Raw genomic sequence first — 17,460 nt, forward strand, 5'->3', positions numbered from 1 at the left:
AGATCCAGGCCTTGTTCATTTTGAGAAAAGTAAGCCGGTCAACGTTATCGGAGGATAGTCGCATGCGACGGTCTGTTAGTACACCACCTGCGGCACTAAAGACGCGTTCCGATAATACACTAGCAGCAGGGCAAGCTAGCACCTCCAATGCATACTGACTTAGCTCTGGCCATGTATCTAGCTTACAGACCCAAAACTTGAAGGGAGAAGAGCCGTCTGGGAGTACACTAAGAGGGCAAGACATGTAGTCTGTCACCATCTGACGGAAACGTTGCCTCCTGCTGACTGGAGCCGTCTGTGATGGTGTAGACATTTGTGGCGGCGGGGACACAAAACTTTGCCACATTTCGGCCATACTGGTCTTGCCTTGTGCTGAGGCGCTGCTTCTGCTCCCTCTTTGTGCAGAGCTTCCTCCACTGCCTCGACGCACTGAGCTGCTTTGTAAAGCACTAGCAGCACTGCTCTCGGTTGGAATGGAGAACATGATGGAATGCACCAGTGCGTCTTGGTACTCCCGCATTTTACGCTCCCGGTTCAACGGTGTTATGAGGCTTTGTAAGTTGTCCCGGTAGCGAGGATCTAGGAGGGTGGACACCCAATAATCAGCCGTGTTGAGAATGTGGGCGATGCGGCGGTCGTTCCTCAGGCACTGCAGCATGAAATCAACCATGTGCTGCAGACTGCCAACTGGCCAAGAAACGCTGTCCCCTGCTTGAGGCGTGATCTCTGCCTGCTCTGCATCACCCCACCCTCGCTCTAGATACTGACTACTAGAGCATTGTGTACCTCCCTCCTCTGGACAGATGTCTTCCTCATCCATTGACTCCTCCTCATCCTCCTCACAAAGTGTCCCCTGCCTAGGCCTTTGTGAGGAACCACGTTGCGCAGACTGTAGAGAAGCAGATGGCATTTGTGACTCCTCATCCTCCACCTCTTCCAAAACCTCGTCCCTTAGTGCTTGCAGTGTTTTTTCAAGCAGACAGATAAGGGGGATAGTCATGCTGACTAGTGCATCATCTGCACTCGCTATCCGCATGGAATAATCGAAGGCACGCAAAACGTGGCAAATGTCCTTCATAGAGGCCCACTCAGTGGTGGTGAAGTGTGAACGGCGCGCACTGCGACTTCTTTGCGCCTGCTGCAGCTGGTACTCCATTACTGCTGCCTGCTGCTCACACAACCTCTCCAACATATGTAACGTTGAATTCCACCTGGTGGGTAGGTCACATATGATGCGATGTTCCGGAAGACGTAATCGGCGCTGCAGAGCTGCAATGCGTGATCTTGCATTGCTGGAACGCCGCAAGTGAGCGCACTCTATGCGGACCTTGTGAAGCAGTGCATCAAGATCCGGATAGTCCCTCAAAAAACTCTGCATGACCAAGTTGAGCACATGTGCCAGACATGGGATGTGAGTGAGGTTGCCTAGGCCCAGAGCTGCCACCAGATTTCGGCCATTGTCACACACTACCATGCCTGGCTGGAGATTCGCTGGCACAAACCACACGTCGCTCTGCTGCTTGACGGCATTCCAGAGCTCCTGCGCTGTGTGGCTTCGATTCCCCAAAGAAATTAATTTTAATACGGCCTGTTGACGTTTGGCCACGGCTGTGCTCATATTGGTCACCATAACAGGTAACCGTTCACGGGTCGATGTGGAGGTAGACCGTGACGGCTCCTGCAGCGCTGATTCAGAGGAACTGGAGTATGAGGAGGAGTCAATGTGTACAGACTGGATTCCTGCAATCCTTGGAGTTGGCAGAACACGTACAGCGCCACTCTCAAGATCTGTACCCGGCTCCACAACATTTACCCAATGGGCAGTGAGGGAAAGGTATCGTCCCTGTCCATGCTTACTGGTCCACGCATCGGTGGTCAGGTGGACCTTGCTACTGACGGCGTTTTGTAGCGCATGTTTAATTTTTCCCTCCACATGATGTTGCAGGGCAGGGACGGCTTGCCTGCTGAAATAAAATCGGCTGGGCACGTTGTATTGTGTGACTGCCAATGCCATAAAGTTACGGAATGTGTCAGTCTCCACCAGCCTGAATGATAGCATTTCAAGGGCCAGTAGTTTAGCAATGCCAGCATTCAGAGCCTGTGCTCGGGGGTGGTTTGCCGAGTATGGGCGCCTTTTCTCCCATGCCTGTGCTAACGATGGCTGTAGACTGGCCTGGGAGTGTGAGGATGACTGGGAAAGTGGTGCTGTGGGTGGAATTACACTGTGTCTCTGTACAACAGTGCCAGAGATTCTTCCATGGCGATCCTGTGAGGAAGCCGAACCAGCTGTGTGTGAGCTGGAGGAAGAGGCTACAACACGAGCTGAAGAGGTGGTAGGTGGCGCTGTAGGTTGGCCTAGGTCTTCAGTGTGTTTTTGTAACTCCACCACGTGCTTGGTCCGCACATGTTTCCACATATTTGTGGTATTGAGGTTGCTGACACTTTTCCCTCTTTTTACCTTCTGATTACACAGCTTGCATTTGACAAAGCAAATGTCATCTGCAACTGTGTCAAAAAAGGACCAGGCACTGCAAGTCTTGGGAGCTCCCGCTTTGGATTTTGGAAGAGCCATGCTCCTAATGAGTGCCGAAGTGGAGGCTACAGGCAACCAAGTCTGCCCCCTCCCTCTCCATCCTTTTTGGGCTGTTCGGGGAATCTCTTCCTCAGAGCTGCTCCCACCACCTTCCTGTCCCTCACGTCATGATGGGTCAAGGACCTCATCATCTACACCACCCTCTTCAAACAACTGCTTCTCCTGGGTAGTCTCGACAGCACAGTACGCACCAGAAAGTGGCACCTGAGTCTCATCATCAGATGCGTACTGAGGTGTGCTGCTGACCATAGGCACTGGCCCACCCACCTCTTCAGATTCAGAGAGACAAAACGGTTGCGCATCACTGCATACTACCTCTTCTTCAAATTCTCGAATTCTGCTTGGCTGGCCCCCTCTTTCCAAGCCAAGAGATTCAGAGAACAGAAGTAGAGATGGCTCCTGTCCAGGGCTCTCTGACTGCCTGGGCAATTTGGCAGGTGGTGAAGAGACAGATGGGTGCTCTTCAGTGCTCAGGACCTGAGAGGATCTGGAACTAATTGAAGTCGATGCGTTAGCTGCCATCCATCCGACAACGGCTTCAATTTGGTCCTCCCGCAGCAGCGGGGTACGGCTAGCTCCTACAAAGCTGCGCATAAAGGACTGTTCCCTGGTAAAACTGGGGGATGCTGTGTCACTGGTGCCCGCAGCAGGCACAGAATCCCCACGTCCTCTCCCTGCAGGCACAGAATCCTCACGTCCTCTCTCTGCAGAAACTCCACGCCCACGACCACATGCCTTATAGATAGGCAGAAAAGTACTAAGGGCTTAGTGTGCTTATTCCTGAACAGCTGCTAACAGGTATAAGAAACACTAATTTTATAAAGTGTGGACTAGACTTTAATATGAGCTAATGTGGCCTACACAACTGTAAAGTGGGGTGTTTGGTGAACTTTATTTAGGTTTTTTTTTGTCACAAAAAGACACTGGATGTGCCTAAAGATGTAATAACGATAGTATCACAAACTTTTTGTAGCTATTACAATGTAGGAAGGTAACCTACAATGCAATAGATGAGGCTGCAAAAAATAGGCTAATACTAATCTGGCTGGGGCTGCAGGGCCCAATGCTGCAGAAAGGCTCCTCTAACTACTCCTATATAGTGTGTTTGGAACCAATTTAGCTGAATACGGATGGAACCACCACACTAATAGCAGAAATCAGGAAAAATTATGAATTGGCAAAAAAGGACGATGTATGAGGCAGTGACACACACTGAGTGCACTACAACCAGACGTGGTTGAAGCACACACTACAGGGTGAGCTGCACTCACACACCAGACCTTGCAGACAGCGGTGAACAGTACAGATGGAGAGCACTGTGCACTAGCCCTGCAAGACCAAAAAAATTTCTCTATCTACTCCTATATAGTGTGTTTGGAACCAATTTAGCTGAATACAGATGGAACCACCACACTAATAGGAGATATCAGGAAAAATTATGAATTGGCAAAAAAGGACAATGTATGAGGCAGTGACACACACTGAGTGCACTACAACCAGACGTGGTTGAAGCACACACTACAGGGTGAGCTGCACTCACACACCAGACCTTGCAGACAGCGGTGAACAGTACAGATGCAGAGCACTGTGCACTAGCCCTGCAAGACCAAAAAAATGTCTCTATCTACTCCTATATAGTGTGTTTGGAACAAATTTAGCTGAATACGGATGGAACCACCACACTAATAGGAGATATCAGGAAAAATTATGAATTGGCAAAAAAGGACAATGTATGAGGCAGTGACACACACTGAGTGCACTATAACCAGATGTGGCTGAAGCACACACTACAGGGTGAGCTGCACTCACACACAGAGACCTTGCAGACAGCGGTGAACAGCACAGAGAACTGTGCACTAGCACTGCAAGGCACAGCGATTTATAAAGTAGCTTGGGTAAAGCAGAATAGACCAAATAGGTAGCTAAAACTGTCCCTCAGAACAACAGCATCCTATCCCTAACTGAATTCACAGCAGAGTGAGCTCAAAATGGCGGCGGCGGCTTTTATAGTGCATCATGACATCATTTCAGCAGCCAATCACAGCCATGCCATTAGTTAAGATGCCTACATGCCTAACAGGATGTGCCCACACTTCTTAGGATCCTCATTGGCTGAATAAAATGAAAATGGCTCATTGCATTATGGGAACTTCCGATTCCGGTATACGATATTGCAAAAGTATCGGAATTAAGTATCGGAATTCCGATACCGCGAATATCGGCCGATACCCGATATTTCAGTATCGGAATGCTCAACACTACCCAGTACACATATTTTTTCACCCTTTGGCTTATAGGACCCCGATTTTTGTAGATGTTATTGAGTTACTGTCTGTACTATATCCAGATTTACATTTACACTATCAGAAACACCTATACACCATACTGAAATCACCAGAATACACATTACAAGAAACAAGGCATCCTCGGAGACAAGGGTAGGCATCAACAACTGGTGAACCCAGGCCAAATGCCTACTCTGCCTAGATATCCATTGGCAAAATAATTCACTGAATTTCTAAAGATGTGTGCACTATATGTATGGAGAGGGCTCATAACCATACTATGCAAGCATAGGCTGTATTATACAGAGCAGTTTAACCTCTTTGATGCCACTGTCAATTGTGACAGTTGCCTTTAAGAGGTTGGAATTGAATGGAGGGTGTCCCTTTAGATCTCAATGCCTGCCAGGTTTGTATACCTATGATGCCTAACCTATGGGCTCATTGGAAATTGATGATTTTACAGTATATTGCAATATTATTAAATTTCAGTGTAGTATAGATTTAAAGTTCAAGTATCCTAGGGAAACTAATAAAAAATGGAAAATAAGTTAAATAAAATGTAAAAGTTTAAATCACCGCCTTTTCCTGGATGATAAATAAAATCTAAAAATTCTGAAAAAAAAAATTACAACTGTCCAAACAAATAAAATATCATATTTATTCCACACAGTGAGTGCCAACATGAAAATAAAAATACAAAATCGCTGTTTTTTGGTCATTACAAATTTTAATGTAGTTGCGCTTTGCTGCTCCTTTCAAACTGTTTACATCCGGTGACCACAAGTGCAAGTAACAGCTTATCGTGGGGGTGTTGGACACCCACTGATCTGATATTGATGACTTATCTCTTTGGATTAGTTCTAATATGATGTCACTGGACAACTCCTTTATAATAACTGTAAAATGCATCTATATTAAACGCTTGTGAAACGCTAGATAATCCGCACCCCATGGTCCCCAAGGGGATTCCGCATGTTCTATGCACATGCTGCGGATTTTTCCGCAGCGTTTATGCTGCGTACAAAAATCCGCAGCATGTCATTTAATTTTGCGGAAGCGCAGCGGAACTCCCGCCATTGACTTGCATTGAGACGCATAGAAACCGCGAATGTACATTTTTACAAGCGGCTTCTATGCGTCTCTATGTGCGGATGGTACCCAGTTCTGGAGGAGAGGAGACTCTCATCCAGACCTGGGTACCATTCTACCTGTAAAAAAAGAATAAAATAACAAATAAAGTTTATATTCACCTGTCTGGCGGCTTCTCTCTGAATGCCGGCATCGCTTGAGGACCTGCGGTGACGTCACAGTCATGTGACCGCAGGCCCTTCACCGCTCTGTCTCGCGATATGCCGGCAGCCGGGAACCAGACAGGAACGAGCGCTGCAGCACACGCCGGGGCCTCGGGGGTGAGTATAGCTTTATTTGTTTTCATTTTTACGGTTCACACTATATAAATCCATGCTGTTTGCATGGATTTATACAGTGTGACCAAGTTGTCTAGCACTTTCCAAGTGATGCTATCGCCTGGAAAGCGCTTGTCAATCTGCATGCGGAAACGCATGTGAATCCGCATGTGGATCCGCATGTATTCTGCAGGAAAAACGCATGCAAAATCTGCATGCGTTTTTTCTGCCAGGGAGATGCAGAAATGCTGCATAAATTTTCTGCTTCATTTCTGCATCGTGAGCACATAGCCTGAAACTTACCATAATATGGTCACTGTTTCCCAAATGCACCTGGACCTGTATATCTGAAATTGTAAATTGTATCTGGTCTATTTGACAGCACCAGATCCAGCAGATTATCTCCCCTGGTTGGTTCATCTACCAGCTGAGAGAGGTAATTGTCCTGAACTGTGGATAAGAACTTGCAGCTTTTAGCAGGACTGGAAGATTCTATGTCCCATTGAATGTCTGAATAGCTAAAATCCCTCATAATAAGGACCCTATTTCTAATTGCTGCATTTTTAATTTGTTCCAGCATTTCGTCCTCTCCCAGATCAGCTATATTAGGAGGCTTGTAACAAACTCCAATTAGAAGCTTTCCATTATTGCCATCCCGATGTACATTTACCCACACTGACTCTACATTGTCGTAGCTCCCGTAGCTTGTAAAGTAAACATTTTAAAACATATTACCCATTAGAAAGTTTGTTTAGTGCATCTAATTTTGTCAAATAATTGTGTTGAACAATATGATCTTTGAATATTAGACTTCTTTTCCTGAATTTTTGGAAAAATTATGTTTATTTTTAATTTAACTTAGGTGGCTCAGAGGAAACTTCATCAAGCAAGTACAAATGTCCGACACTGGAATGTTCAGATGAACAGATTAATGCATCCTATATCCCCAGGAGGTTAGTTAACTATATATCAAGATTCTTAATGTTGTACTTAAAGGGCTTTTGCCACCATAAAGAATACATTAACCAAGCAAAAAAGGGGGAATAAATGGTTTTGTAATTTACAGTTATTAAAAATTATTGTCCATTCAAAAAATACCAAGCTTTTATCTTCTGAAATATGTTCCCTGGCGCCCCTTGGCGTTATTCCATCCCATCTTCCCAGTGGCCGATCAGCTGGTTGAGTTGCGCAGTTCCTGTCATCATAAGAGGTCCCCCCCGACTCCCCACCCTTAGACTATGTGCCCACGATGCAGAAATGCTGAATATTTTTCCGCTTCTCCCTGGCAGGAAAAACGCATGCAGATTTTACATGCGTTTCTCCCGCCAGGTAGAAGCATTTGTCAAGCGTTTTTGCATGCATTTCTGCATGCGGGTTATCAAGCGCTTTTCCTAGCGATTTTAGCATCACTTGGAAAAGTACTTGACAACTTGTTCACACTATATAAATCCATGCAACCGGATTTATATAGTGTGACCAAGTTAGTTAAAAAAAGAATAAGAATGGTAAAAAATAAAAATTATACTCACCTTCCGATGTCCTCCCGGTGTGTTCTCTGCCGCGTCCAGTGTATTGGGCGGTTCGTGGTGGTGTGAAGGACCTGCGGTAACGTCATTCAGTCATGTGACAGGTCACATGACTCAATGACATCATGGCAGGTCCTTCACAACACCGCGACCCATACAGCAGACCAGACGGAGCAGAGAAAACACCGGGAGGACATCGGAAGGTGAGTATAATCTTTATTTTTTATTTTAAATTCTTTTTTTTACAGTTTCTATGGTACCGGAGTCTGGATGAGAGTCTCCTCTCCTCCAGACCTGGGTACCATCTGCACATTGAACCATGTGATATCCGCTTGTGCACATGTAGTGATGCGGATGTCACGCTGTCCAATGTAAGTCAATGGCAGCGATTACGCTGCGTGTCCGCAAATTTAATGGACATGCTGCGGATTTTTGAGCGCAGCATAAATGCTGCGGAAATATCCGCAGCATGGGCATTGACATTGCGGCTTGTCATTGGGGATCATGGGGGGTGGATTAACAAGCATTTCCCAAGGGTTTACGCTGTGTAAATTCCGCAGCATAAACGCTTGGAAAATGCTTTGTGGGCACGCTGCCTTAGTGTGCACAACGTATTCTCCTGACAGCTTTGACAGCGTAGGAAGCAGATTCCTGAAAGCACAGAAGTGAGTCAGTGATTCTTCCCAACTCCCCTGACCTCTGGGTGAGATCATTCTGCTTCACAGAGCTGTGTGTGTCAGTGCAGGAAGCGTCTCTGCAATCGCTGGGCTCACAGGTCTGTGGAGCAGATGATCTCACCCAGAGGGGGAAGGAGGAAGACTCACTGACTCTCTTCCATTCTTCCTCAGTAATATGCTCCCTGCACTGTCTGACTTGTATTAGGACAGTACGTTGTGCACACTGGAGGTGGGGAGTTCGGGGAAGTCGGACCTCTTATGATAAGAGGAACTGCGCAAACTCGGCCAGCTGATCCTCCACTGGGAGAACGGAATGGAATAACGCCAGGGGGCATCAGGGAGCATACTTCAGAAGATAAAAACTTGTTTTTTTTTAATGGAGCATAATTTTTAATAATTGTAAATTATAAAACCATATATCTCCACTTTTTCTGCTTGGTTAAATGTATTTTTTGTGGTGGAACAACCCCTTTAAGGTTATAATTTTTATCTTCTGAAACTGAAATATATTACATAAATTTCCATTAGAGAAAAATATATACAGATGAGCTCACACATATATAGCACAATGTAAAGGAACCACCCGCAATTTAGGGGATGCTGCTTAATTTCAAATTTATGATAGATTTTTAATGTGTACAATGGTCCTTAGAAAATAAAATAGGCAGCATATTCCTGTACCACTGTTACGTGGCAAGAGGTAATAGCCATGGGCGAGGTACTCTTCTCTTGCGCCTCGGCACATTGCACCCTGGGTGGGTGGGTGGAATTGTGACATTGGTTTGCCAGGATCAGATGCTGGACAGTTCAGTGAGGGAGACCACGAGTCAAAAATAAACTTTTTGCAGAATGATAACTGGGAAGCCATTATATACAGGAGATAGCGGGCATATAGCTTGATAAATGTTTCTTTTACAATATGGAACATATACATTCCTTCCTTTTTTCTCGCTTGTCTTCTATTTTCACCTTAACTGTTTTCTTCATCATAGCCCAGTCCAGTACTACAGTTCAGTTTATAAGAGTCCTCAACTCTCAGTTCCGCATCCTTTTTTCCTTAGGGAGCTACTTTGCCACTATGGCCATTACTTATCTCTTCTGCTTCTGTCACTCTGGAACTCCCACCTGGGGCACTCTCTCCATTCTAAGTACTATGTTCCATCTAGGCCCGTTACATCTGTGAGTTATAAACTCTAGGCTGTACTGGTAGGAATCCTTACCCAGGACCCATCTCCGATCGCTCACTCTGTTCTTTCAACCACTTGTCTTCCGCTTCTCTGTTTATGATCTCTCTATCCTCTGTCTTCTCTCTCATTAGCGGCACCCATGACATGCGGCACTGCTCACATTAGACCTTTTTTTTTCTCTATGCACGCTGGGCCCTTTCTGGCATTCTAACAGAAACTGTCTCTTGTTCCTTCAGCCTTCCCCCTCCCACTCTGAGCAAGTCCAAAGCATTAACACTTGCTCTCCCTGCTGTCAAACTACTCACATCAGTAACACCATTAACGCATCATACAATTCACATTACAGTCGTGGCCAAAAGTTTTGAGAATGACACCAAAATTATATTTTCACATGATCTGCTGGTCTCTGGTTTTTATTAGTGTTTGTCTGATGTTTATATCACATACAGAAATATAATTGCAATCATATTATGAGTACCAATAGGTTGTATTGACAGTTAGAATGAGTTAATGCAGCAAGTCAACATTTGCAGTGTTGCCCCTTCTTCTTCAAGACCTCTGTAATTCTCCCTGGCATGCTCTCAATCAACTTTTGGACCAAATCCTGACTGATAGCAGTCCATTCTTGCATAATCAATGCTTGTATTTTGCCAGAATTTGTTGGTTTTTGTTTGTCCACCCGTCTCTTGATGATTGACCACAAGTTCTCAATGGGATTAAGATCTGGGGAGTTTCCAGGCCATGGACCCAAAATCTCTGTTTTGTTCCATGAGCCATTTTGTTATCACCTTTGCTTTATGGCAAGGTGCTCCATCATGCTGGAGAAGGCATTTTTGGGCGCCAAACTGCTCTTGGACGGTTGGGAGAAGTTGCTCTTGGAGGACATTCTGGTACCATTCTTTATTCATGGCTGTGTTTTTAGGCAAGACTGTGAGTGAGCCTATTCCCTTGGCTGAGAAGCAACCCCACACATGAATGGTTTCAGGATGCTTTACAGTTGGCATGAGACAAGACTTGTGGTAGCGCTCACCTCTTCTTCTCCGAATAAGCTGTTTTCCAGATGTCCCAAACAATCGAAAAGGGGATTCATCAGAGAAAATGACTTTGACCCAGTCCTCAGCAGTCCACTCCCTGTACCTTTTGCAGAATATCAGTCGGTCCCTGATGTTTATTCTGGAGAGAAGTGGCTTCTTTGCTGCCCTCCTTGAAACCAGCCCTTGCTCAAAGAGTCTCCGCCTCACAGTGCGTGCAGAAGCACTCACACCAGCCTGCTGCCATTCCTGAGCAAGCTCGACACTGCTGGTAGTCCGATCCCGCAGCTGAAACAGTTTTAAGATATGGTCCTGGCGCTTGCTGGTCTTTCTTGGGCGCCCTGGAGCCTTTTTGACAACAATGGAAGCTCTCTCCTTGAAGTTCTTGATGATGCGATAGATTGTTGACTGAGGTGCAATCTTTGTAGCTGAGATACTCTTCCCTGTTAGGCCATTTTTGTGCAGTGCAATGATGGCTGCACGTGTTTCTTTAGAGATAACCATGGTTAACTGAAGAGAAACAATGATACCAAGAACCAGCCTCCTTTTAAAGTGTCCAGTGATGTCATTCTTACTTAATCATGACTGATTGATCGCCAGCCCTGTCCTCATCAACACCCACACCTGTGTTAATGGATCAATCACTAAAACGATGTTAGCTGCTACTTTTAAGGCAGGACAGCAATGATGTTGAAATGTGTTTTGGGGGTTAAAGTTCATTTTCTGGACAAATATTGACTTTGCAAGTACAGTAATTGCTGTTAAGCTGACCACTCTTTGACATTCAGGAGTATATGCAAATTTCCATTACAAAAAATGAAGCAGTAAACTTTGGAAAAATTACTATTTGTCTCATTCTCAATACTTTTGGCCATGACTGTACACGACATAATAATGTAATTGTTCTTCAAGGGAGAACATGGGCAGTATGTCCATCTCCTTACACTGCTACAGAGCAAACATACCGTAAGTCAATGTTAACTGTCTAAAATACAGTATATCACTATTCTTGCATTTTAGTACTGTTTGATGACTGGAACTTCACATCAGTTTACTATACAACCCTTTGAACGGTATCTTTAACTCCTTCACACCTTAGCCAGCTTCCATCTTCCTGACAAGGCCAAATTTTTCAAATCTGACATGTCACTTTATGGGGTAATATCTCTGAAATGCTTCCACATAACTCAGTGATTCTAAGAATGTTTTTGTGACATATTGTACTTTGTTAGTGGTCAATATGATTTGCACTTAGATATGAAATGAAATTATCGAAAATTTGTCAAAAATTTAGAAAAATATGCAGTTTGCGAACTTTGAATTTTTATGCTTTTAAAACAGATAACCATACCACAAAAAACTAGTTAATAAATAACATTTACCACAGGTCTACTTTACTTTACATCAGCATAATTTTATAAAATACTCTTTTTTGTTGGATTGTTAAAAGGCTTAAAAAGTTTAGCAGCAAATTCTAATTTTTTCAATAATTTTACAAAACCTATACTTTTAGGAACCACTTCACTTTTAAAGTGGCTGTCAAGGGCTTATATACTAACAGAAAGTTTTTTAACCCATCTAGTGCTTCACAAGATGTAATGCAAACTAGAAGAAAATAAGACAATTTGCATTTTTTTTTTGTAAAATGCTTCTTTAGCCTCAAATTTTTAATTTTCACAAGGTTAAAAGAAGAAAATTGACCCCTGAATTTTTGTGCAATTTCTCCTGAGTTTACTTATACCCTATATGTAGTGGAAAACTAATGTGGTCAGAAACTACTGTTTGGGAACTTGGCAGGGCTCAGAAGAGAAGGCGTGCTATTTGATTTTTGCAGCTCATATTTAACTGTAACTTATTACAGTCGCCATGTCAGTGGTTAGCACTGCAGCCTTGCAGTGCTGGGGTCCTGGGTTCAAATCCCATCAAGGACAACATCTGCTATGAGTTTGCATGTTCTCCCCGTGATTGCGTGGGTTTCCTCCAGATTCTCCGGTTTTCTCCCACACTCTAAAGACATACTGATAGGGAAGGAATTTATATAGGGGTAGAGTGAGTAACTTAAACTCATTGGTGCTTCACACTATTTTATAATATTGAAGCGTGAAAATGAAATATTACATGTTTTTCCACAAAAATGTTGATTTGGCCCCAAATTTCTAATTTTCTGAGTAATTGCACAATTGATTGGTGAATCCATTTTATCCTGAGAACACCAATACTCATATATGGCTGGAAACTACGGTTTGGAAGCATGGCAGGACTAGGAAGGGAAGGAGTAGCACTCGACTATTACAGTGCTATTTTTGCTGGAAAAGATTTTGGACGCAATTTTGCATTTGCAGAGCACCCAAGGTGCTAAAACAGCAGAAATCCCCCACAAGTGACTCCATTATGGAAGTTACTGTTATGGGTTTGGGTGGTGGAACCTCTGTGCTTTGATGCAAGGAGGGACCAGAGGGGCGTAGCTAAGTGCCTACTCGGACCGACCCAGGTCACACGGCGGTTTAGTCGACTCCGTGAACCAAGGAGGGACTGGGCAGGTGAACCAGGTGCCACTCTGTGACCGATCTTGTGTGAGAACAGGTGACTCCCACGGGTCAGATGACAGGAGATGACCAGTACAGCGGATGAGCACGGCTGGTAGGCTGGCGGGTGATCCGGGTAGACAAGCAGGTGGGTACAGCGGATAGCCATACAGGTACTCCGGGTAAACGAGCAGGTGGGTACGGCAGGAAACTGGCAGGTGCACTGGGTTGGCAGGCTGGCGAGCACTGGCAGGTGCTCTGGGTTGGCAGGCTGGCAAGCACTGGCAGGTGCTCCAGGTAGGCAGGCAGGCTGGCACGGCAGGTAATCTGGCAGGTGCTCCGGGTAGGCAGGCAGGTGGGCACAGCTTGTAACCAGCAGGTGCTCCAGGTAGGCAGGCTGGTGGGCACGGCAGAGCAGATAGACAGACTGGCGGGCAGGAACTTGAGGGCTGAGGAGAGTGTTGGTACTCAAACAGCAACCTTGCACAGGCACCTCCATTTTGGGGGAGGTGCTTAATATAGGGGCAGTCCTCCGGCCATTGGCCGGGGACTCTTTAGGACGGCGTGCACAGCCCCTTTAAGAGGGAGGGAGCATGGCCACGCCCTAAGCCCAATGCCCGGCAGTGCGCGCCATAGCAGCAGGGGAGCAGGAAGACGCCGGACCGTGACCGCGGCAGTAAGGGGAAGGGCGTCTCTGCCTCCTGCTACATTACTCCCCCTTTACACCCCCTCTTCTTTAAGCCCACGAGAAATTTTTCTAGAAGATGAGGGACATGAATGTTCTCCCTGGGCTCCCAAGACCTTTGCTTAGGGCCAAGCCCCTTCCAATCCACAAGAAAGAAAGTCTTTCCTCTTACCCTCTTGGTGGCCAAAATGTTTTCTACCTCAAAGACATCCTCAGCGGAGACTGGAGCTGGGGTGGTACCTGGATCGTCAGAGAAAGAATTATGGACAACCGGTTTGAGGAGAGACACGTGAAAGGAGTTGGGAATCCGTAAGGAGGCCAGGAGTTTCAGTTTGTAAGCCACCGGATTAATTTGGTTCAGAAACTCGAAAGGGCCGATGAACTGCAGACCCAACTTGTAAGATGGTATCTTAAGATGAACATATTTGGAAGAAAGTCAGACCTTGTCTCCCGGATGGAATTGAGGCGGATCCGGACGTCTCTTATCAGCATGCTTCTTCATCCGCTCTGAGGACTGAAGAAGCGCAGATCTAGTGTCTTCCCAAATTTCAGAAAATTTGCAGATGAGAGACTCCATGGCAGGATTGTCCACTGAAGAGGAGACGGGAAGCGGAATCTGGGGGTATTGACCGTAGACCACAAAAAACTGAGTTTTAGCAGAAGACTCGATCTCATGGTTGTTATAGGAAATCTCGGCCCAGGGCAGGAGCTCAAGCCAGTCACTATGGTGAGCGTTGACAAAGTGTCGAAGAAAAATGGTGAGGATTTGATTGATGCGTTCCACTTGGCCATTGGACTGAGGATGATAGGCCGAAGAAAAATCCAAGGAGACATCCAGCAGCTTGCACGTGGCTCTCCAGAAGCGAGAAGTGAATTGAACTCTGTGATCGAGACAATGTAGAGGGGTAAGCCGGGAAGACGGAAGATGTGATGGATGAAGTCCTTAGCCAGCACCGATGCAGACGGAAGACCAGGCAGGGGAATGAAGTGGGCCATCTTAGAAAAGCGGTTAGCGACCACTCAAATGACAGTTCAACCGGCAGAAACAGGGAGATCCGTGATGAAGTCCATAGCAATATGTTGCCACGGAGCGGAAGGCACGGGAAGAGGAAGAAGACGACCGGCTGGAAGGTGCCTAGGTATCTTGTTACGGGCACAAGAGGAACAAGCCGTGACAAATTCTGCAACATCCTTGCGCAGGGTTGGCCACCAGTAATGTTGGGCAATGAGCAGAAATGTCTTCCTCTGGCCGGCGTGACCAGCAAGTTTGGACGAATGACCCCACAGTAAAACCTTCTTCCGATCCTGAACTGCTACAAAGGTCTTACCGGGAGATAGATGAGACAGGTCAAGCGGAGCAACAGTCATTATTTTGGAGGGATCAATGATATGCAAAGGCTCCTCCTCCTGGTCGGTAGACAAAAATGAACTGGGTAGTGAAGAGAAAAGCAGAATTGAGCGAAGAATAGTGACAATCTGGCCTGACGCGGGTTTAGTCTTTGGGCATTCTGCAAATAAGCAAGGTTTTTATGGTCAGTTTAGATGACCACCGTGTGCAGAGCCCCTCCAGCAGGTAGCGCCACTCCTCCAGCGCTAATTTGATGGCCAGCAGCTCCCGATCTCCTATGGAGTAGTTGCGCTTGGAAGAGGAGAACAGCTTGGAGAAGAAGCCACAGGTTACCATTCTCCCGGACGAGGATATGTGGGTGAGCACTGCTCTGGCTCCGGAGGAGGAGGCATCAACCTCCAGGAAGAACAGCTTGTTGCATTCCGGGCGGTGTAGCACTGGAGAAGAGGAGAAGACTTGTTTTAGGGAGACAAAGGCTTTCTCCGCCTCGGAAGACCACTCCCTGGGATTTGCTCCTTTACGGGTGAGAGCAGAGATGGGAGCAGTACGGGAGGAAAAATGAGGAATGAAGAGGAGGTAATAGTTCGCGAAGCCCAGAAACCGTGAATCGCCTTCAATCCCTCCGGTCGGGGCCGCTTTAAGACGGCTGACACCTTCTCGGGATCCATGCGCAGACCGGTCTCAGAAATTATGTAACCAAGAAACGGCAAGGAGGTCTTCTCGAAGAGGCATTTCTCATATTTAGCATACAGGCGATTCTTCCGGAACCTCAGCAGAACCTGACAAGCATCCCTCCGGTGTGAAGGCAGATCCTGGGAGAACACCAAGATGTCGTCCAGGTACACCACCACGCAGGAATACCGGAGATCTCGGAAGATGTTGTTAACTAGCTCCTGGAAGATGGCTGGAGCATTGCAGAGACCGAAGTGACCATAGATTCATAGAGACCATCCCGGGTGTTGAATGCCGTCTTCCACTCATCTCCCTGGCAAATACGGACCAGATTGTACGCCCCCCGAAGATCGAGCTTGGTGAAGATCTTCGCACCCTTTAGGCGGTCAAACAGCTCCGAGATGAGAGGCATAAATCCTCTAGCAAGATTATCCTCAATGTACTCCAACATAGCGCGGATCTCGGCCAATGACAAGGGATAGATTCGGCCACGAGGAGGTGAGGCACCAGGTATTAGGTCGATGGGGAAATCATACGGCCTATGAGGTGGTAGTGTCTCAGCCTCCTTTTTGTTTAAAACGTCCACATAGGGCCAGCAGGATGCCAGCAGGCCAGGTAGGTTAGCCGGCGTAGACAGGGGTCGAGCAGGACTAACCGGAACCAGACCGGATTCATGGCACTCCTGACCCCAACGGAGCACTTCACCAGATCTCCAATTCAGGACGGGCTCATGTCTCTGTAACCAGGGCACACCAAGCAAGAGGGGATGAGAGAAACCGGACAGCACATGAAAGGAGATCTTCTCCGAGTGCAGCATTACCACCTGAAGAGTTACAGGCTCAGTGACCAACAAAATGATTTCGGGAAGAAGCTTCCCATCCACTGAGTAAAATTGCCAAAGGTTCAGCCAGACGTATGGTAGAAATCTGATAACGCTCCACAACGGCCTGTTCAATGAGATTCCCTGCGGCTCCGGAATCCAGAAAGGCAGTCTCAAAGAAGAGGGTCTCACCACTGGTGACAGAAACGGACAGAGTCAAGGACGGAGAGGAAGAACTCTTGCCTAGGATGACCTCTCCGAGCGGTCCTAGACACTGGAGTTTCCCGGTCTCTTCGGGCAGGAATGGATCAGATGCTCTATACTGTCATAGTAGAAGCAACTCCCCTCGGCGCGGCGTGTCTCCTGGCGAGACTTGACCATCTTGGCTTGATCAATTTGCATTGGCTCTGGAGAAGACACCTGGGGGATTGCTGGTTGTGAGACAGGCATTTGGAAGGTTGGAGCGAGACGCGCAGGTCCCCCCCCCCCCCACCCCCCCGGGTCGTCTCCTTGGCACGTTCCAGAAGGCGGATGTCGATCCGGGTAGCTAAAGACACCAGGTCATCCAAAGTGGGAGGTATGTCTCGGCTGGCTAGCTCATCCTTGATCCGTCCAGAAAGGCCTTCCCAAATGGTGGACACCAGTGTCTCATTATTCCAGGCCAGTTCAGATGCGAGGGTGCGGAAACGCACGGCATACCGTCCC

At 46.6% G+C, this 17,460-nt stretch overlaps 1 protein-coding gene across 2 annotated transcripts in view; it reads left to right on the forward strand.

The window, feature by feature from the left end:
* DEF6 (DEF6 guanine nucleotide exchange factor) overlaps positions 1-17,460 on the forward strand; it is a 554,612-nt gene that overhangs the window by 468,240 nt on the left and 68,912 nt on the right. For both annotated transcript variants that reach the window (XM_073666425.1, XM_073666424.1), the window contains exon 11: positions 7,147-7,237. In XM_073666425.1, the coding sequence (XP_073522526.1) occupies positions 7,147-7,237 (91 nt within the window). The remainder of the gene's footprint in view (positions 1-7,146; positions 7,238-17,460) is intronic.

This window comes from Phyllobates terribilis, unplaced genomic scaffold (genome assembly GCF_046119375.1).
Source record: "Phyllobates terribilis strain yellow unplaced genomic scaffold, ASM4611937v1 Scaffold_2__4_contigs__length_985480577, whole genome shotgun sequence".
In the NCBI taxonomy this organism is placed as follows: domain Eukaryota; kingdom Metazoa; phylum Chordata; class Amphibia; order Anura; family Dendrobatidae; genus Phyllobates; species Phyllobates terribilis.